This window comes from Heteronotia binoei, chromosome 13 (genome assembly GCF_032191835.1).
Source record: "Heteronotia binoei isolate CCM8104 ecotype False Entrance Well chromosome 13, APGP_CSIRO_Hbin_v1, whole genome shotgun sequence".
NCBI lineage: Eukaryota > Metazoa > Chordata > Lepidosauria > Squamata > Gekkonidae > Heteronotia > Heteronotia binoei.
The window spans coordinates 11202389-11224983 of NC_083235.1; the positions used below are offsets into that span (position 1 = coordinate 11202389).

The following is a 22595-nucleotide window of genomic DNA, read 5'->3' on the forward strand; positions in this document are numbered from 1 at the left end:
AGGCAATTGCCTAGTTTGCCTAGTGGGCAAGCCGGCCCTGGGTGTGTGTGGCCCAGGGCATCTTTTGTAACAGGAATTCCTTTGCGTGTTAAGCCACACACCCCTGATGCAGCCAATCCTCCTGGAGCTTCCAGTAGGCCCTGAAAGAGAGCCCGGTAAGCTCTTGGAGGACTGGCTACATCAGGGAGGTGTGGCCTAATATGCAAAGGAGCTCCTCCTAGAATTCCACCCCTGATGCAGCCAATCCTCCCGGAGCTTACAGTAGGCCCTGTAAGAATAGCCCTGTAAGCTCTTGGAGGATTGGCTACACCAGGGGTGCGTGGCCTAACATGCAAATGAGGTTCATGCTACAGAAGTAGCCTTGTGGAACACTGTAAGTGAGTAAGAAGGGAGTCAGGGGCAACAGGCCATCCTTGGGCCTGTGGCAATCACACCACAACAGGCCACCGGCCCTGCCTATACACTGCCTTCCTGGGGAGGCTGCTCTGCTGCTCCCCTGAAAACCTCCACCCATTTTCTTTCTGCGTGACAGGACACTGTCTGAGTCGGTAGAAAAGGTGGCGGTCCTGCCCGCCGCGGCACCTCTCTCACACCCACCTCTCTCGGTCACCATTTCCCATGCTGTCCCCCGGATGTGGTCTCTCCAATTTCCTCGCCCTCGGCGCCCGGTCCCAGCTTGGTGATGTGGCGTAAGAAAGATGTGGCGTTGAACGCTCGCTGCAACAGGAAGAGAGAGAGAGCAGGGTCACGCCAAGGGGGCTGAAAAAGACACAGCACTGGTGCCTAAAGATCGTTTGGCTATTAAGGGCAGGGAGGTGCCAAGGCTGCTGCGAAATCCCATGGCCCTGGGTGAGAATGAAAGAACATCAGAAGAGACCTGCTGGATCTCACAAGCGGTCCATCTAGTTGAACATCCTGTCTCACACAGTGGCCAACCAGCTCCTCTAGAGAGCCAACAACAGGGGCAGAGAGGTTGAGACCTTCATAAGAACATCAGAAGAGCCCTCCTGCATTAGACCAGTGGTCCATCTGATATAGCATCTGGTCACACTCAGAGGCCAACCAATTCCTCTGGAGAACCAATAATGGGACAGAGGCCGAGGCCTTCACAAGAACATCAGAAGAACCCTGGCGCCTGAGGGATCAGACCAGTGGTTCCTCTAGTCCAGCATCCCCCTGTCTCACACAGTGGCCAACAACAGGGCGTAGAGGACAAGGCCTTCATAAGAACATCAGAAGAGCCCTGCTGGATCAGACCAGTGGTCGATGGGTTCCTCTGGAGGGCCAACAAAAGGGCACAGAAGCTAAGGCTTTCATAAGAACATCAAAAGAGCTCTGCTGGATCAGACCAGTGGTCCATCTAGTCCACCATCCTGTCCCACACAGTGGCCAACCAGTCCCTCTGGAGTGCCAACGACAGGGCACAGAGGCCGAGGCCTTCATAAGAACATCAGAAGAGCCCAGCTGGATCAGACCAGTGAGGGTCCATCTAGTCCACCATCCTGTCTCACAGAGCGGCCAACCAGTTTCTCTGGAGGGCCAACAACAGGGCACAGAGGTCAAGGCCTTCATAAGAACGTAAGGAAGAACCCTGCTGGATCAGACCAGCGGTCCATCCAGTCCAGCATCCCATCTCACACAGTGGACAACCAATTCCCCTGGAGAGCCAACAACAGGGCAGAGAGGCTGAGGCCTTCACAAGAACATCAAAAGAGCCCTGCTGGATCAGACCAGTGGTTCATCTAGTCCAGCATCCCCTCTCACACAGTGACCAACCAGTTCCTTGGTTAGGTTACTAGACTGTAATTTCTTCTAAATAAATGCAATACAATAAAAAAATAACTTTTTGGATTTGGGGACTTCAGAATCAGCAAACATCTCAAAAACCCAAGCGGCCAGAGGGCGGGGGTTGGGGGTGAAGCTCAGTCTTTTCTTGCTTTACCGGCTGACTCGGCGATAGTCATGCCACTGCACCTTGGCCAAAAAAAGTATTTCAGAAGGAAAAAGAATGGAAGAATTCCACCTGCCCCTGAGCAACTGCCCCCCCCCCCCCCGCTCACCTTCCACTGACTGCGGGCAAAGTTCTTCTGAATCTGCTCACACACAGAACCGTGGATGTCTTTTTCCAGAGCCGTGTCTCCAGAGATCCTGAGAGAAAGAACAGGTAGGGCAAGATTTTTCATTAGGCTTTTTAATGGCTGGCCTAACGGCAGGGCTTTCTTTGTAGCAGGAACGCCTTTGCATATTAGGCCACACTCCGCTGATGAAGAAGAATTGCAGATTTATACCACGCCCTTCTCTCTGAATCAGAGACTAAAAGCAGCTTACAATCTCCTATGTCTTCTCCCCCCACAACACGAATCCTCCACGCCGAAGATGATATTGGATTTATATTCCGCCCTCCACTCTGAATCTCAGAGTCTCAGAGCAGTTCACAATCTCCTTTCCCTTCCTCCCCCACAACAGACAACCTGTGAGGTGGGTGGGGCTCAGAGAGCTTTCCCAGAAGCTGCCCATTCAAGGACAGAGTCTCAGAGCGGCCTACAGTCTCCTTTCCCTTCCTCCTCCACAACAGACACCCTGTGAGGCGGGTGGGGCTCAGAGAGCTCTCCCAGAAGCTGCCCATTCAAGGACAGAGCCTCAGAGCAGCCTACAATCTCCTTTCCCTTCCTTCTCCACAACAGACACCCTGTGAGATAGGTGGGGCTGAGAGAGCTCTCCCAGAAGCTGCCGTTCAAGGACAACTCCTATGAAAGCTATGGCTGACCCAAGGCCATTCCAGCAGCTGCAAGTGGAGGAGTGGGGAATCAAACCCAATTCTCCCAGATAAGAGTCCGCACACTTAACCACGACACCAAACTGACTCCCATCATTGAGTTTTCTGGAGGAGGAGGAGGAAAAAGAAGAGAGGAGGAAGAAAAGGAAGATGACAAAGAGGAAGAAGAGGAAGAGAAAGAAGAGGAGAAAGAAGAAGAGGGAGAAGAAGAAATTGGATTGGTACCCTGTCCTTCACTCTGAGAGGAGTGAGGAATCTCCCAGATGAGTGCATGCTTAACCAGTACACCAAACTGGCTCTCCAGGAAAGAAGGAAGGAATCAGAGACTCAGAGTGGCTTTTATCTCCTACATCTTCTCCCCCCACAACAGACACCCTGTGAGGTGGGTAGGGCTGAGAGGACTCTCAGAGCAGCTGCCCTTTCAAGGACAACCTCTGCCAGAGCTATGGCTGACCCAAGGCCATTCCAGCAGGTGCAAGTGGAGGAGTGGGGAATCCAACCTGGTTCTCCCAGAAAAGAGTCTGCGCACTTAACCACCTCACCAAACTGGCTCTCTAGCAAATCCTCCTGGAGCTTACCAGGCTCTTAGTACTTTAAGCTCCAGGGGAGTGGGGCCAAATATGCAAAGGAGTTTCCTGCTACAAAAAAAAGCTCTGCCTAGCAGAATCAACCTATGAGTCTCCGGCGTCCCAGATGTCCACGAGGGAGTCTCAACGCCGAGAGCCGGTTTGGTGTAGTGGCGATAAATGACCTGGGGGAAGAAGGGAAAGGAGATTGTAGGCCGCTCTGAGACTCTGTCCTTGAAAGGGCAGCTCCTGGGAGAGCTCTCTCAGCCCCACCCACCTCACAGGGTGTCTGTTGTGAGGGAAGAAGGGAAAGGAGATTGTGAACTGCTCTGAGATTCAGAGTGGAGGGCGGAATATAAATCCAATATCATCTTCTTCAGAATTTTCACCTTAAAACATGCATGAAGAAGATCCACAGAACACCAAAGCAAAGGCCAAAGGTCAGTTCTGGTCATGCGCGATCTGTTGGCATGGTTACGCACTTGCTGCCTCATCACACAGCTTTCACAAGGGAGGACCGTTTTCCAAAACCAAGCAAAGTATTTAAAATTAGGTCTCTGGCAGCGCCAGAACTCCCAGTGGGACATGACGTGGACGCAATTAGAGGATGAGACAATTCCACGTGATATTTACCCTTCTCTTAGGGACTAACCATGCAAGAGCCTGAAACCGTTTCAAAAGAGGGAAAAAAAAGAGGAGATGGAGAGTGAGGGAAGGGTGATTTGCCTTCTAGAAAATCTCTCTCTCTCTCTCTCTCTCTCACACACACACACACACACACTCCCCCCCTCCCCAGAACTTCCTTTGGCAGGTTCAGAATGTGCAGTTTGGTGTAGTGGTTAAGTGCATGGGAGAACCGGGTTTGTTTCCCCACTCCTCCACTTGCAGCTTATGGAATGGCCTTGGGTCAGCCATAGCTCTGGCAGAGGTTGTCCTTGAAAGGGCAGCTGTTGTGAGAGTCCTCTCCAGCCCCACCCACCTCACAGGGTGTCTGTTGTGGGAGAGGAAGAGAAAGGAGATCGTAGGCCACTCTGAGACCCTGTCCTTGAAAGGGCAGCTTCTGGGAGAGCTCTCTCAGCCCCAGCCACCGCACAGGGTGCTTTTTTTTGGGGGGGGGGGAGGTAAAAGGAGACTGAGCTGCTCTGAGATTTGGAGTGGAGGGTTGGATATAAATCCAATTTCTTCTTCTTGGAGAGCCAGTTTGGTGTAGTGGTGAAGTGTGCGGACTCTTATCTGGAGAACGGGGTTTGATTCCCCACTCCTCCACTTGTAGCTGTTGGAATGGCCTCCAGTCAGCCATAGCTCTTGTAAGAGTTGTCCTTGAAAGGGCAGCAGCCTTAAGAGCTCTCTCAGCCCCATCCACTTCACAGGGTGTCTGTTGGGGGGGGGGAGTGAGAAGGTAAAGGAGATTGTGACCGCTCTGAGATTCAGAGTGCACGGTGGGATATAAACCCAATATCTTGTTGGTGGAAGGAACATCACCAACTCCAGAGTGGGAAATTTCTGGAAATTGAGGGGGGGAGTGGAGACTGGGAAGGGTGGGATTTGAAGAGGAGAGAGACTTCAGTTGAGTATAATGCCACAGAGCCCACTCTCCAAAGCAGCCTTTCACCCCAGGGGAGCTGAGATCTCTGTCTTCTGGAGGTCAGCCAAAATTCCAGATCTCCAGGCCCTATCTGGAGGTTGGCAACCTTAGGTGGAAGCTGAGGGAAATTTGGAGTACAGAAAGCTCTGCCAGGGAAGAGGGTGAGCCTCTCCCCTCCTTCCCCTCTAATACTGGCCCCCTGTGAAATTACCTTGTTTTAATTTTAAAAAAATGTTCTTGGGACTTTGTTCCCAAACAGGGCTTTTTTTGTAGCAGGAACTCCTTTGCATATTAGGCCACACACCCCCTGATGCAGCCAATCCTCCTGGAGCTTCCAGTAGGCCCTGGAAGAAGAGCCCTGTAAGCTCTTGGAGGATTGGCTACATCAAGGGAGTGTGGCCTAATATGAAAAGGAATTCCTGCTATAAAAAAGCTATCTATCTATCTATCTATCTATCTATCTATCTATCTATCTATCTATCTATCTATCTATCTATCTATCTATCTATCTATCTATCTATCGCCTTTTCTTGTAGCAGGAACTCCTTTGCCTATTTGGCCACACCTCCCTGATGTAGCCAATCCTCCAAGAGCTTACAGGCTCTTAGTACAGGGTCTACTGTAAGCTCTTGGTGGATTGGCTACATCAGGGAGGTGTGGTCTAATAAGCAAAGGAGTTCCTGCTACCAAAAAAAGTGCTATCTGTCTATCGCCTTTTTTGTAGCAGGAACTCCTTTGCCTATTAGGCCACAAACTTCTGTGTAGTCAATCCTCCAAGAGCTTACAGGGTTCTTCGTACAGGGCCTACCGTAAGCTCTTGGAGAACTGGATACATCGGGAAGGTGTGGTCTAATATGCAAAAGAGTTGGGCTACAAAAAAAAGCCCTGGTTCGGTACATCTTCACAGAACACCATAATTAAGGAGCACAGCAGGCAACGTGAAAAGTGGGCATTCCAGATGGGACACCTCAGCTCATGCAAAACAAACACAAGCTATTTATTATGTGTGTCAACGTCTCTACTTAAAAATATCGTGCTTTTCTGCGTTCCCATTTTGCTCGCTTGTAAGTTCCTGTTTCTTTGGGGGAGGGGTCTCTTCCACACGTTTTAGTCCTCCTTGTGGTCAATTCGATATTACACTGCTTTATTGCTAGCGTGAACACCTGCAAAGAGATACGCCAGACTTAAAACTGTTGCAATATCGAATTGACCACTAGAGGGAGCAAACACATGTAGAACAAAAAAAGGAAGCAAAGAAAATGAGAATATGAAAAGCCCATACATTTTGCTTAGCTACACCAAAGTCCTCCTCCTTGGCCGGTGTCCTGGGCCCTCCCAGAGAAAATGCTAGTTGGTGGTTAAATTTTAATGACCCCTCACCAAAACATGTCTTTCTCTCAGGTGGGGCTTACCAAGGATGCTGAAGGGCCTGTTCACAGGTGAACCGTTTCTCAGGGTCACGTTCTAGAAGGTGCCGGATGAAATCTTTAGCTGGCCAGAGACAAAAACACAGGGCTTACTCAGAGATTCCACCAAAGTTCTCACCTGGCTACCAGAAAGAACACTAAGCGCATTATCTTGAATGCAGAACAACCATTTTGTGGTTTTATGTGATGAGAAGAATGAATGGCATGATGAGGAAAATTCCGTTCCGTTTTGTTCTTGGTAACAGACAGCTGAAAGTATGTGGCGTACATAACGTCAGGCCTTGTCTCCTTCCTTCTCATAAGAACATCAGAAGAGCCCTGCTGGATCAGACCAGTGGTCCATCTAGTCCAGCCTCCTGTCTCACACAGTGGCCAACCAGTTCCTCTGGAGGGCCAACAACAGGGCACAGAGGCTGAGGCTTTCATAAGAACATCAGAAGAGCCCTGCTGGATCAGACCAGTGAGGGTCCATCCAGTCCAGCCTCCTGTCTCACACAGTGGCCAACCAGTTCCTCTGGAGGGCCAACAACAGGGCAGAGAGGCCGAGGCCTTCATAAGAACATCAGAAGAGCCCTGCTGGATCAGACCAGTGAGGGTCCATCCAGTCTAGCCTCCTGTCTCACACAGTGGCCTCCCAGTTCCTCTGGAGGGCCAACAACAGGGCACAGAGGCTGAGGCCTTCCTAAGAACATCAGGAGAGCCCTGCTGGATCAGACCAGTGAGGGTCCATCTAGTCCAGCCGGAAACAAGGCAGATGTTTTTATGCACCTTTCCTGGGATCTCCCTCATCTCCATCCTGGCGCCCACTCACCCGATTCCGAGATGTCGTCCCAGTAGGGGGAGTCGAACTCGTATTCCGCTTTCAGAATCTGGTTGAAGAGCTCAGAGTCATTCTCGTCGTAGAAAGGGGGGTAACCACAAAGCCTTCAAGGTGGAGGAAGAATCACATATCTTAGCTTTGGGCACCACAAGAAGGTCACTCCAAATTTTAACCCAGGAAGCGGGGAGATACTCACAAGATGTACGAGATAACCCCAAGGGCCCACGAGTCCACAGCTTTTCCGTACGGCTTCTGTTCCAGAATCTCAGGGGCTGCGGAGGCCACAACGGCCCCGAAATGAGAAAAGAAACCCTGTAACCTTATTTTATTTATTATTTAAGTATCTTTCTACTCCACCCATTCCCCGCAGGGCTCAGGGCGGAGCACAACATATAATAAAACAATAAAATACAATAAAAACATTTTATGAACAGACAACTCAACAGCACTCAGAAGATTTCCATATCATCGCAGTATTGCCCGGCCCGGCCATCTCATATCAGGACAGAATGTTATCCCATAAAGATGGCGGATATTCTTCCATTTTATAGCACAGGTGACAGTGGCGACAGGGGAGGCCAACCAGATTAAAAAAAAAACAGACGCCTGCAGCCTCAACTAAAAGTCTGGCAGAACAGCTCCGTTTTACAGGCCCTAAAGGTCAAGGTAGTCTTTCCCTATGAAGAAAGGTTGAAACGCTTGGGGCTCTTTAGCTTGGAGAAACGTCGACTGCGGGGTGACATGATAGAGTTTGACAAGATTATGCCTGGGATGGAGAAAGCAGAGAAAGAAATCCTTTTCTCCCTTTTCCACAATACAAGAACTCGTGGGCATTCGATGAAATTGCTGAGCAGACAGGTTAGAACGGATAAAAGGAAGTACTTCTTCACCCAAAGGGTGATTAACATGTGGAATTCACTGCCACAGGAGGTGGTGGCGGCCACAAGTATAGCCACCTTCAAGAGGGGTTTAGATAAAAATATGGAGCACAGGTCCATCAGTGGCTATTAGCCACAGTGTGTGTGTATATATAAAATTTTTTGCCACTGTGTAACACAGAGTGTTGGCCTGGATGGGCCGTTGGCCTGATCCAACATGGCTTCTCTTATGTTCTTATGTCCCCTGTGCAAGCACCAGTCGTTTTTGACTCTGGGGTGACGTTGCTTTCACAGCGTTTTCACGGCAGACTTTTGACGGGGTGGTTTGCCATTGCCTTCCCCAGTCCTCTACGCTTTCCCCCCCACACCAAGCTGGGGGACTCATTTGACCGACCTCGGAAGGATGGAAGGCTGAGTCAACCTGGAGCCGGATACCTGAACCAGCTTCCGCTGGGATCGTACTCAGGTCGTGAGCGAGCAAGAGGGCTCCGACTGCAGTACTGCAGCTTTACCACTCTGCGCCACGGGGCTCTACAGGCGCTACGGAAGGCTAATAAGTCAGGTAGGGCCCGGATCTCTAGAGGGAGCTGACTCCACCAGGTCGGGGCCAGAACTGAAAAAGCCCTGGCCCTAGCTGAGGCAAGGCAGGGGCCAAGGACGGCCAACAGATGTCGGGAGCCCGAACGTTACGACCTCTCGGGCCTTCTGCTTCTGCCCTCTATGGGCATAAGGAGGGGTAGGTAGTCTCTGGCAGAGACTGCTGACAATCGTTTCACCCTTCCTCTGCTGTACAACCTACTTCCAACCATGCTTCCCCCGTCTAGTCATGGAACAGCAATATCAGAGAAGTACCTCTGAGCATGCACAGTAGGCCCTGGAAGAAAAGCCCTGGAAGCTCTTGGAGGATTGGCTACATCAGAGGGGAGTGGCCTAATAGGCAAAGGAGTTTCTGCTAGAATTTCACCCCTGGGCCACACACCCCTGATGTAGCCAATCCTTCTGGAGCTTACCATAGGCCCTGCACAAACACCCCTGTAAGCTCTTGGAGGATTGGCTACATCAGGGGGGAGTGGCCTAATATGCAAAGGGTTTTCCTGCTAGAATTCCAACCCCTGATGTAGCCAATCCTCCTGGAGCTTACAGTAGGCCCTGTAAGCTCTTGAAGGATTGGCTACATCAGGGGTGTGTGGCCTAATATGCAAAGGAGTTTCTGCTAGAATTTCACCCCTGGGCCACTCACCCCTGATGTAGCCAATCCTTCTGGAGCTTACCATAGGCCCTGTACAAAGAGCCCTGTAAGGTCTTGGAGAATTGGCTACATCAGGGGAGAGTGGCCTAATATGCAAAGGAGTTTTTGCTAGAATTCCAACCCTGGGCCACACACCCGATGTAGCCAATCCTTCTAGAGCTTACCGTAGGCCCTGTACGAAGAGCCCTGTAAGCTCTTGGAGGATTGGCTACATCAGGGGGGAGTGGCCTAATAGGCAAAGAAGCTCCCGCTACAAAAAAAAACCCTGGACTGAGGCCCGCCCTCCCCCATTCTCCCCGTGACGTACTCACCCACGTAGCCAGGGGTGCCACATGCCGTGGACATGATCCCATCGGCCTCAATCTTGGACAGCCCAAAGTCCGTAATCATGATTTTGGCGTCCTCGAACGGAGTGGCATAGAGAAGGTTCTCGGGCTGTTCAAGGAACAAAACAGATGAGTTGCCTGCCGTAGACCTTCAGAGGTGCAGACGGGCGTCGGCCATTTTCTCCTCCCAGCAAGGTCGCCGAGGCACACAGAGCTTAGCCCAAGAGACCGCCTTCTGGTTGCCAACCCCCTGGTGGCGGCTGGAGATCTCCTGGGATTGCAGCTCACCTCCAGACAATACAGATCAGTTCAGTCAAGAACTGAAAAAGGATAGTTGCAAACTAATATAAGGCCAATTACTAAAAACCATACATGAAACCTCAGGGCTTTTTTTGTAGGAGGAACTCCTTTGCCTATTAGGCCGCATCCCCCTAAAGTAGCCAATCCTCCTGGAGCTTCCAGTAGGCCGTGTAAGAAGAGCCCTGTAAGCTTGTGGAGAATTGGCTACATCAGGGAGGTGTGCTAATTTGCCTAATATGCAAAGGAGCTCCTGCTACAAAAAATCCCCTGTAAAATCTAAATATTACCAAAAATGCATGTATTTATTATCGAATGGTTAAAACATTTGTGGGCTCAATTGTAGCCTCATTACATAGTCATATCCAGGACTTTTTTTTTTTTTCAGCTGAAACTCCTTTGCCTATTAGGCCACACACCCCTGATGTAGCCAATCCTCCTGGAGCTTCCAGTAGGCCCTGTAAGCTCTTGGGGGATTGGCTACATCAGGGGGGCATGGCCTAATATGCAGCGGTGGAATTCTAGGAGAGCTCCTTTGCATATTAGGCCACACCCCCTGATGTAGCCAATCCTCCTGGAGCTTCCAGTAGGCCCTGTAAGAAGAGCCCTGTCAGCTCCTGGGGGATTGGCTACATCAGAGGTGTGTGGCCTACTATGCAAAGGACTTCCTGCTACCAAAAAAAAAAGCCTTGGTGGTATCTATGCACACTCTCTATGGTACATTGGCTCTTTCTGTTCTGTAATCTCCATTTGTACTCTCTGGAGCAAAACTGGAAGGCGTTCAGGAAGAAACATCGCTCAGCACTTCTGCAGCTGACGAAAGGCACAAGGCCAGACTCGGGGAGGCCTCGCAAACATTCTTTCGCTTTGTGTAATCTATTCTTGATTTTTAAAACTCCTTTTTTGGTCCTGCATCAACCTGTATATTGTTTCCGCATATTATACTACTGCAGAGGTGGCCAGCCTGTGGCTTTTTCCCACATCTTGTGTGGCTCTCAAAGCCCCCACTGTCCCATTGGCTAGCTTGGAGGAGGCATTTCTCTCTTTAAATCACTTTGCCAAGCCAAGCCAGCCAGAGGCTTGGAGAATGCCTTTCAAGTTAAAGTTACTTTCTTTCCACCTCTGCCTCCCTCCCCTCATCTATTTGTGCTTCCTTCCTTCCTGCTCTCAAACATCTGACATTCATGTCTTGCAGCTCTTAAAACATCTGGCTTTTATTCTACGTGGCTCTTCTTTTAAACAAGTTTGGCCGCCCCTGTACTATTGCACCGTAAGCCTTTATGTACAGACCCTGTTTGACCATTAAGAAGGTCTATTTGGGCTGAAACACATCCGGTCGCAATAGTTCTCTTTTGTATACGTTGTTGTTTTGACGCTGTCGTGAGGCAATAATTGGGCCCGCAAATGGTTTTAACCTTTCAATTGTAAATACATGTATTTTTTTGATAATATTTAGGTTTCATATATAGTTTTAAGTAACTGGCCCTATATCGGTTCGCAACCGATGCTCCCTCTAAGCTGAGGAGTCTTGTGAGCAAAAATTCTACTTTGCGGCTACCGGCATTAAAGTCGGGAGCTCCTGCATTGTCACAGCCCCGTGGCGCAGAGTGGTGAAGCTGCAGTCCTGCAGTCCTAAGCTCTGCTCACAACCTGAGTTCGATCCTGGCAGAAGCTGGTTCAGGTAGCCGGCTCGAGGTTGACTCAGCCTTCCATCCTTCCGAGGTCGGTCAAATAAGTCCCCAGCTTGCTGGGGGGAAAGTGTAGATAGATGACTGGGGAAGGCGATGGCAAACCAACCCATAAAAAGTCTGCCGTGAAAACGTTGTGAGAGCAACGTCGCCCCAGAGTCGGAAATGACTGATGCTCGCCCAGGGGACTGCCTTTACCTTTTTTACTGCATCAATTAGCACGCTCTGGGGCCATTTTTTCTCAGCTGAGCCAGAAACGTGTGAGCCGGAGGCTTAAAAACCTGCGAGCTAGCTCACACTTACACAGCTTAGAGGGAACACTGCTCGCAACTAACCTTTTTGGTTCATGATTCAATTCTCCTGGGTTAAGTCCTCTCCTGGGTTGAGATTCTTTTCTTAATACAGATTTCCCCTGGAGAAAATGGCTGCTTTGGAAAGCGGATTCTGTGGCATTGTACTCCACTTTAGTCCCTCCCCGAACCTGCCCACTTCAGGCTCCACTAGGGTTGCCAAGTCCCCTATGGCCTCTGGATTGTACCATAGAGTTTTCCCTCCCAAAATGCTAGAGCGTCCGGGAAAACCATAGAGTTTTCCCGGAAACGCCTAGAACGGCCAGCGCAATGACGTCACTGAACCCCCGCCCGGCCTGGGGGCTTGGCAGCACAAGGCTCCACCCCCAAGATCTCCAGGAATATCCCAACCCAGGGCTGGCAACCCTGTCTTTCTAGGTGGCCAGAGATTTGAACCCAGCTCAATGATCTATCTCTACAGAGGCTGCCCCAGATACATTATTTATTTAAAAACATTTAAGGGCCGCTTTTCTTACTTATGGCACTCGACACAGACGGAAACGTAGAACGCATTAAAAACATAAAACCCGAAATTTAAAATCACTTCAGGAATCCTAGTAAACTTAACCAAATGAGGGCCTTAAAAAAAAAAACATTTTGCGCTGCCTCCAAAAGACAGAAAGTATACCTCCCTGAGGCGATTGTTCCATAACTTGAGGGGCTGCCGCCAAAAAAGCCATGACTCATGTTCCCATTAAACAAGTTTTCTTTGCTTGATGGGGAAGTGCAGAGGACCTCTCTTAGTGATCTTAATTCTTCGGCAGAACACACGTCCCAAGATCTGCGTTATTGCTTAAGACCAGACATCCATAAATGACGAACTGGTTACACCTCATGGGCTGAAGCTCAGCTACCTGCCTGGCCGTCCGCCACCCTTCGTCCTCTTACCTTGAGATCTCGATGGACAATGCCCAGGCTGTGCAGGTAATTCACCGCTTCCAACACCTGTCGGACGAGAAGACTGGCGTCCTTCTCCGTGTAGTAGCCCCGCTCAATGATGCGGTCGAAGAGCTCCCCTCCGGTTACTCTGCAGGCCAAAGACAGACTGGTTCACAGCCCGCTTTTCCCTCACAAGTGTTAAATTATTTCGCCGCAAGGCGCTTTCTCAAACTGCCAAGGGGTGGCCAAACTGTGGCTCTTTCACACATATTGTGTGGCTCCTGAAGCCACCACCGGCTTGGAGAACGCATTTGTTTCTTTAAACCACTTCTCTAAGACAGGGGTGGCCAACGGTAGCTCTCCAGATGTTTTCTGCCTACAACTCCCATCAGCCCCAGCCATTGGCCATGCTGGCTGGGGCTGATGAGAGTTGCAGGCAAAAAAACATCTGGAGAGCTACCGTTGGCCACCCCTGCTCTAAGCCAAGCCAGCCAGAGGCTTGGAGAATGCATTTGAAGTTGCTTTCTTTCCACCTTCCCCTCCCTCCGCCTCCTATTTTCTTTGTTTTCCTTCCTTCCTTCCTGTCTTGCGGCTCTCCAACATCTGACGTTCATGTTTTACAGCTCTCCAACACCTGACGTTTATTCTATGTGGCTTTTGCATTAAGCAAGTTTGGCTACCCCGTCCTAACACCTGGTCCACAGCTACAACAGTGCGACTGGTTTCCTTCTGAGGAGTGGTCCGGCCTCCCCAGAAGGTGGGATCAAAGTCTGGACACATCTGAGGCCCTTGGAAGGTCAAGCGAGCTGCGGATCCACCAACAGGAGAAACCGTCAATTCAATGTACTCTTTTCTTTCAAATCTCTTTTTAGAAATCACTTTTTGATTAAGGACTGGGCTCCCATCTCTTACAGCACACTGCCACTCACGACAACAAGACCAGCCCCCTCTCCTTCATTCTGTTAGCACAGGCCCTGTCATCCAGTGAGACAAATTTCCCCTTAAGAACATCAGAGAAACCGTGCTGGATCAGGCCAATGGCCCATCCAGTTCAACACTCTGTGTCATACAGTCGCCAAAAACCCAGGTTTCATCAGGAGGTCGTCAGTGGGGCTGGGACACTAGAAGCCCTCCCACTGTAGCCCCCCAAGCACCAAGAATCCAGAGCATCGCTGCCCCAGACAGAGAGTTCCATCTGTACCTTGTGGCTAAGAACCACTGATGGTCCTCTGCTCCAGATGTTTAACCAGTTCCCTCTTGAAGCAGGCTATGCTTGCAGTCACCGCCACCTCCTGTGGCAGTGAATCCCATGTGTTAATCACCCTTTGGGTGAAGAAGGACTTCCTTTTATCCGTTCTAATCCGACTGCTCAGCAATTTCATTAAATGTCCACGAGTTTTCATATTGTGAGAAAGGGAGAAAAGTACTTCTTTCTCTACCTTCTCTTATGCAAGAGACTCCTCCTTCCAAACCCACCCTCCATTGAAGGGAACCTCAGAAAGAAAAAAGAAAGAGGAAGGAAGGAAGGAAGGAAGGAAGGAAGGAAGGAAGGAAGGAAGGAAGGAAGGAAGGAAGGAAGGAAGGAAGGAAGGAAAGGGAAGGGAAGGGAAGGGAAGGGAAGGGAGGCAGGGAGGGAGGGAGGGAGGAAGGAAGGAAGGAAGGAAGGAAGGAAGGAAGGAAGGAAGGAAGGAAGGAAGGAAGGAAGGAAGGAAGGAAGGAAGGAAGGAAGGGAGGGAGGGAGGGAGGGAGGGAGGGAGGGAGGGAGGGAGGGAGGAAGAGAGAGAAGAAGTGAGAGAGGAAGAGAGAGAGGAAGGAAGGAAGGGAGAGAGAGGGAGGGAGGGAGAGAGAGAGAGAGGAAGAGAGAGAGAGAGGAAGGAAAGAATGAAATTGTGTTTATCTGTGTCCTTTATAAAGTTTATATTTCTGCTCCCTGGCATTACTTTTAATGACACACAAGGCCCAGCCCGACAAGGTCTCATTTATGTCAGATCCAGCCCTTGTAGCAAATGAGTTTGACACCCCTGCCCTAAAGAGTCTTGCAAGAACATCCCCTCCCGCATACACACACAGGTTGAAAAGCAAGACCGCATTCAGAGCGCAAAGGATCGGAACTCACAGCTGCATGGCCAGGTAGAGGTGAGTGGGGCTCTCGTAGATGTCCTCCAGAGCCACGATGTTCTCGTGCTGAATCCTGCAACGCCAACGACAGGAACAGAAGTCAGAGACAGAAGACCCTGACGTGGATGGTCCTGGAAGCTAAGCAGGGTCGGCTGGGGTTAGCACTTGGATGGGAGTTCATAGAGGAAGGGTCGCTACGCAGAGGCAGGCAACGGCAAACCATCTCTTGCCCTGACCTGGATGGCCCAGGGTGGCCTGCTACCAAAAAAAGCCCTGTTGCCACCTACTCCCAGAACAAAGAGAAAACTCTCTGTGCAAAACACAATTCTGACTTGTTATGAATAACAGGTATCAAAATACAAAGAGAGTATCAACAGTACACAGGATCTCGGTCATGCGCAAAGTTAAAACCTTTGCTGACAATGAATGCATTAACTAGGGCGTCCCTGTTCCTGTGCATGAAAATGAGAGAAGGCTAGGCATTCTGGACTGACGTGGCTGAGGACTGAATAATTTTGGGCACTACTGGACCTAGAAAATTGCACGTAATATACAAGATTGGTCCCTAGAAGGATTAGAGATCCGAAACGGCTTGCAAAGCGGACCTTTTTCTCAAGCGCTGCACTGAATATAATATAGTGGCTTTGAGCCACATAAGGACAGTAGGAGCATCGTGGAACTTATGAGGGTTTTAACTTTGTGCATGACTGAGATGCTGATATGTGCATGACTAAGAGCCAGTTTGGTGTAGAGGTTACATGTGCGGACTCTTATCTGGGAGAACCGGGTTTGATTCCCCACTCCTCCACTTGCAGCTGTTGGAATGGCCTTGGGTCAGCCACAGCTCTCGCAGGAGTTGTCCTTGAAAGGGCAGCTGCTGTGAGAGTCCTCTCAGCCCCACCCACCTCACAGGGTGTCTGTTGTGGGGGAAGGAGATATAGGAGACTGTAAGCCGCTCTGAGTCTCTGATTCAGAGAGAAGGGCGGGGTATAAATCTGCAATTCTTCTTCTTCTGTGTACTGTTGATACTCTTTTTGTATTTTGATACCTATCGTTCATAACAAGCCAGAACTGTGTTTTACACAGAGAGTTTTTTCTTTGTCGTGGCTTAGTTTCTCCTCCGTGGTCCCGTCAACACTGTGATGTCACCTACTCCCAGACCTACAAGACTGGTTATTCAATTTTTTTAAAAAACCCACTCTGTACATGCTCAGAGAAACTCTCCTGATCTTTCCTTATCCACATGACTTGGGGCTGCATCGTGGGTCCTGAAAGCAGCTTCCACAACTTCAGCACCGGTTCACAACCCCTGCTCTGAAAAGACCAGGCCCTGTTTACTTACTTCTTGAGTACGGCAATTTCGTTCTCCACCGCTGCTTCCTTCCCCTCAGGGCTTTCTTGGGAATACACTTCAACGCCACCAACCGCTGGGATCCATGTTCCTGGGCCAGAACCACTTCGGAGAAGGCTCCTCTGACAGACAGAAGGCAGCAGGAGGTCAAATAGAACGGCGGGGGAAAAATATTTTACACTTGGAATAATAGCCTCTTACTAGGGCTGCCAATCCCCAGTAGGGGCAGGGGATGCCCCAGATTGGAGGCCCTCCCCCTGCTTCAGGGTCATCAGAAAGCGGGAGGAGGGGGGGATGGATGGAAATGTCTGCTGGGAACTCTATTATTCCCTATGGAGACTTATTCCCATAGGGTATAATGGAGAATTGATCCGAGGCTCTGAGGGGGGGGGCTGTTTTTTGAGGAAGAGGCACTGAATTTTCAGCATAGCATCCAGTGCCTCTCCCCAATATACCCCCCCGAGTTTCAAAAAGATTGGACTAGGGGATCCAATGCTATGAGCCCCCAAAGAAGGTTCCCGTATCCTTCATTATTTCCAATGGAGGGAAGGCACTGAAAAGGCGTGTGATCCCTTTACACGTGAGGGCCAGAACTCCCTTTGGAGTTCAGTTAGGCTTGTCACACCCTTGCTCCTGGCTCCACCCCAAAGTCTCCTGGCTCCATCCCCAAAGTCCCCAGATATTTCTTGAATTGGACTTGGCAACCCTACCTCTTACTGTTCTCCAGCACACACAGCCAAATCCCAGGAAGCCTTCGTGAAGTTATGGTTTCCGATGGTCACATACCTCTCTGACCTTGACATTTTGCCAAAAACCCCACAAATTTTATCATAATCTGATATTTTTCTGAAAGCAGTGGCACGCCTTTACTATCGCATTGTGGCTTTATTGTGTAATTTTTTATTTGTTTGTTTGTTTCCCCTTTTCTGGGAAGTTAGTTTCCATGCTTTCTATAAACTGGGCTCTTCTGAACTCGTCAGTGCGTATTCTCTACGCAGGGAGTTTACTTTGCAGCTTTTTATTATGATTGTATTGACTTGTTGTATCTGCCTCTTGAACTTCGCCTGTCTGAATCTGATCCTACGACAGGGGTGGCCAAACTTGTTTAATGTAAGAGCCACATAGAAGAAACGTGAGATCTTTGAGAGCCACAAGACATGAATGTCAGATCTGGGAGGGAGGGAGGAAGGGAGGAGAATAGATGGGGGAGGGAGGAGAGAGGGAAAGGTGGAAAGAAAGCAATTTTAATTTTAAATTTTATCTGAGCTGCCAGCTGGCTTAGCTTGGAGAAGTGATTTAAAGAGACAAATGCCTTCTCTAAGCCAGCCAATGAGGCGGTGGGAGCTTTGAGAGCCACTCAGTGTGTGTGAGTGAGCCAAATGTGGCTCCCAAGCCACACTTTGGCCACCCCTGTCCTAGGATATAGATGCTTTATTGCAGGTTTTTGTCTGGTGGGAAGGGGGATTCAAAGGGAGATGGATTTTGTAACTATTTGACTGCACTTGTCGTTTTTAAAAGTTTAATTTTAAAAAAGAGAATGAAAAGGGGAAAAAATATTCACAAGGAGCCTCGTTGCTACATTAGAAAGAGAGAAATCCAAGAAGTCCCCTAAGAGCTTTGGCAAGATCAACTAAAATCTGCAACGCGTTTGGCTACCTTTTTCAGAGTCACAAATGCTTCCCCCGCAGCTGAGAACCGAAACAAAACCGTGGGGAATAAACAGCGTGCGGCTGTTTATGATTCAAGAAGCTCTTTTTCTGGAGGGGAAAGTACTCAGGGTCAAACTATCTTGGAAAATATTTCCAAAAACACCAGTTTGAATGACGCTGCTTAAATAAATCAAATGGTTTTTGTTTTGATTTGTTTTGGGGTGGGTGGGGCTTGTTCAACTTGTCCGAACAGTCCCAAACCGTAGAAAGACGGAACCTTAAGGGGGAAGGTTTGCCCAAAAATCGCCACAGACAGGATTTTTTTTTTCCTAGCAGGAACATCTTTGCCTATTAGGCCACACACCCCTGATGCAGCCAGTCCTCCTGGAGCTTCCAGTAGGCCCTGTGAGAAGAGCCCTGTAAGGAATTCTAGCAGGACCTCCTTTGCCTATTAGGCCACACTCCCCTGAGGTAGCCAATCCTCCTGGAGCTTCCAGTAGGCCCTGTACGAAGAGCCCTGTAAGCTCTGGGAGGATTGGCTACAGCAGGGAGGTGTGGCCTAATATGCAAAGGAGCTGCTACTAGAATTCCACCCCTGAGGTAGCCAATCCTCCTGGAGCTTCTAGTCGGCCTTGTACAAAGAGCCCTGTAAGCTCTGGGAGAATTGGCTACAGCAGGGAGGTGTGGCCTAATATGCAAATGAGCTTCTGCTAGAATTCCACCTCTGAGCCACACACCCCTGATGCAGCCAATCCTCCTGGAGCTTCCAGTAGGCCCTGTAAGAAGAGCCCTGTAAGCTCTGGGAGGATTGGCTACTGCAGGGAGGTGTGGCCTAATATGCAAAGGAGCTTCTGCTAGAATTCCACCCCTGACCCACGCACCCCTGAGGTAGCCACTCCTCCTGGAGCTTCCAGTAGGCCCTATACAAAGAGCCCTGTAAGCCCTGGGAGGATTGGCTACAGCAGGGAGGTGTGGCCTAATATGCAAAGGAGCTTCTGCTAGAATTCCACCCCCGGGCCACACACCCCTGATGCAGCCAGTCCTCCTGGAGCCTACAGTAGGCCCTGTACGAAGAGCCCTGTAAGCTCTGGGAGGACTGGCTACAGCAGGAAGGTGTGGCCTAATATGCAAAGGAGCTTCTGCTAGAATTCCACCCCTGAGCCACGCACCCCTGAGGTAGCCACTCCTCCTGGAGCTTCCAGTAGGTTCTGTACGAAGAGCCCTGTAAGCTCTTGGAGGATTGGCTACAGAAGGGGGTGTGGCCTTATATGCAAAGGAGCTCTTGCTACCAAAAAAGCCCTGGTCACAGAATCACAGAGCTGGAAGGGACTTCAAGGGTCATCTAGTCCAGCCCCCTGCGCAAGGCAGGAAATTCAAAACGACGACTCCCCTGCGCTCGCCCAGTGACCCCTTGCTCTGTCCCCAGAGGAAGATGGTAAACTCCCAGGATCCCTAGGCCAATCTTGTTCGTGGTGGTCCTGGAAACGTTTTGCCCTCTTCTGAGCCTGAAGCACGCGGTCACTGGGAGAAGAAAAAGAAATTGGTTTTTTATCCCGCCCTATACTCTGAATCTCAGAGTGGCTCACAATCTCCTTTACCTTCCCCGCCCCCAACAACAGACACCCTGTGAGGTAGGTGGGGCTGAGAGAGCTCTCCCAGAAGCTGCCCTTTCAAGGACAACCTCTGCTATAACTATGGCTAACCCAAAGCCATTCCAGCAGCTGCAACTGGAGGAGTGAGGAATCAAACCCAGTTTGATGAAGTAGATAAGTGCAGGAACTCTTATCTGGAAGAACCGGTTTGAATTCCCATTCCTCCACTTGCAGCTGCTGGAATGGCCTTGGGTCAGCCATAGCTCTTGCAGAGCTGTCCTTGAAAGGGCAGCTGCTGCAAGAGCTCTCTCAGCCCCACCTACCTCACAGGGTGTGTGTTGTGGGGCGGGGTGGGGGGAGAAAAAGGAGATTGTGACCGCTCTGAGACTCTGAGATTCAGAGTATAAGGCAGGATATATATCCAATATCATCATCATCTTCTCCCAGATAAGAGTCTATGCAGTGCGGGGGAGGTCGTCATGAATTTAGGGGGTTCCCCAGTTCTCAGACCTGCAACCCAAATATCCCATATTATAAATTTACATCAAAAGATGCAACTTTGCATCTGTGATGACCGACCTGCAGTTGCTCGTGCGCAGCCATGCAACGCATTATCACTCGATGCGAGAGAGGGGGGGGGGAAACAAGCCTGCACGGTTGCAATTTTCTGGCTCAAGCAGATGTGCTTACTGTGGGAGAGCTGTGATTCATACTCCGGAACGCTTTTTAAAAAAATTCTAGATTCCACAACCTCTTGAAATCACACGCGCTTCGCTCCCTCCCCCCATCCCACGCTCCACACTGCATCACCCCCTTCCAAACTGGAGAAGAAAGCAAGATTCTTGGACTCGGCTAGGAAAGGGTTACACCATTCCCGACTCTTCCTTCTCCTTCTCAACCCCCCCCCCCAACTCCCTGAACTCCTGAGCTATTCTTGGTCCATGCGCGTCAGAGATGTCTGGGCGGGCCCCTCGGCCAATGGGAGGAGAGCATGCAAATGCAAGCGCATCAGGCTGCCGCAGCCCGGGGTTGCTCTGCAGAAAAGTGGCGTTTGTAGGGGAGCACGTCTGCCCACTAGAGCAGGCGAGGTTGGGGGTCTGGAGGCTGGAAACGTCCTGCAGAGCAGACGTGGGGTGCTAGGATACAGGGGAGCAGCAAAGGTGCAGGGCGGAAGACTCCAGAAAGCCACAACAGCGCCAATCAACACAAGTCATCATGTTCCCCCCCCCCCATGGGAAAAGCATTTTTTTTTTCTTTTGTGCATGCCACTGTACTGAACAGAATGCATGGAGTCCCCCCCCCCCGCAACTACCAACGCCCAGTCGTGAAGCTGAGCAGAGATGGGAAACGGCAGCTTCAATCAGCTTTGATACAGGATGAGAGACGGGGCTGCCAATCCCCAGTTGGCAGCAGCGGGTCCCCTGGTTTGGAGCCCCCCCCCCTACTTCAAGGTTATCAGAAAATGGGGGAGGGGGTTTGAATGTCTGCTGGGCACTCCATTATACACTATGATATTGGACTTATCCCACCCTATACTCTGAATCTCAGAGTCTCAGAGCAGTCACAATCACTTTTACCTCTTCCCCCCACACACACAAACAACAGACACCCTGTGAGGTGGGTGGGGCTGAGAGAGCTCTGACAGCAGCTGCCCTTTCAAGGACAGCTCTTTGAGAGCTATGGCGGACCCAAGGCCATGCCAGCAGCTACAAGTGGAGAAGCGGGGAATCAAACCCGGTTCTCCCAGATACGAGTCCACGCACTTAACCACTACACCAAACAGGCTCTCTATGGTGACTGGTCTCCATAGGGTATAATAACGAATCAATCTATGGGTCTCAGGGTGGCTATTTTTTGCAGCAGAAGCACCAAATTTTCAGCATAGCACCTAATGCCACTCCTCAAAAAAAAAAAAACCCCAAGTTTCAAAAAGATTGAATAAGGGGGTCCAATTCTATAAGCCCCCAAAGAATGAGGGGGTCCAGTTCTATAAGCCCCGTCCTCCATTATTTCCAACAGAGGGAAGGCATTTAAAAGAAGTGCGATTCCCTTAAATGTGATGGCCAGAAATCCCTTTGGAATTCAGTTTTGCTTCTCACACCCTGGCTCCTGGCTCTTCCCCCAAAGTCTCCTAGCTCCACCCCCAAAGTCCCCAGATATTTCCTGAGTCAGACCCAGAGGACAGTCTGAGACAGAATTTTGGGCTAGGAAAGAGGAGATTCTTGCAGAGATGGGTGTGGGAGGGGGGCCGTTGAGCCCCTTAGAAGCCTCCCAAACTTGGGAGGGTATTTTGAGGAGAGATACTGGATGCTATGCTGCAAATTTGGTGCCTCTATCTCAAAAAAACACCACCACCACAACCACCACCACCACCACCATGCCCAAGCCCCAGTTACCCGTGGATCTATTCTCCATTACACCCTATGGGAATCAGTCTCCTTAGGGAATAATGGAGAGCCCAGAAGTCATTTCCCTCCCTCCCCCCGGGGTGAGGGCCTCCAAACCGGGGGGGGTCCCCTGCCCCCACCTGGGGATTGGCAACCCTACTCCACGCTGATCCCTTAGCAGGCCTCTCCGTCCACTTACGCGCCCAGCTTTTCTTTGATGTCATAGACGGCAGTGATGTCCTCCACCTTTTTCTTCCAGCCTTTCCCGAACGGCATGGTGGTCAGTGATGGGTGACCAAGGCAGGAAGTGCTGCGGAGACGGGGGAAGAAGAGGAGGAAAAGAAATGTACACAAAGCGCCAAAGGTCACTAAATGGGGGGGAGGGGAGTCAGCCTGTTCCCACGACTTTTGGGGCCGAAAACCTCTCAGAGTTTCTTACGTCACGGCCTACTGAAAAATCCACCCACCAGAAGATCTGGGAGCTTGGAGTAGGATTTCAGGGCTCCAGATACACACGCAGGCACTGAATTCAGCAAGAGCTCACAGGAGCACAGCTCCCGAACCTTTCTGAAGGTTCCCCCTCTTCCTCCTCACCTACCTTGTCCATGGACTAGTCGGTGCAGCTGCATAACAATCCCTGGATTAGGAGAGCGGGCA

The 22595-nt window shown here is 50.3% G+C and overlaps 1 protein-coding gene across 1 annotated transcript; it reads right to left on the bottom strand.

Moving 5' to 3' along the window:
• Window positions 1-606: 606 nt before the first annotated feature.
• On the bottom strand, window positions 607-22267 carry PNCK (pregnancy up-regulated nonubiquitous CaM kinase). Its single transcript, XM_060252383.1, is given in 11 exon segments — window positions 607-717; window positions 2061-2148; window positions 6340-6418; window positions 7166-7278; window positions 7371-7446; window positions 9613-9736; window positions 12851-12989; window positions 14958-15032; window positions 16302-16347; window positions 16350-16432; window positions 22138-22267. Coding segments are annotated over 11 exon segments (1011 nt in total). The 5' UTR covers window positions 22215-22267.
• Window positions 22268-22595: the final 328 nt, after the last annotated feature.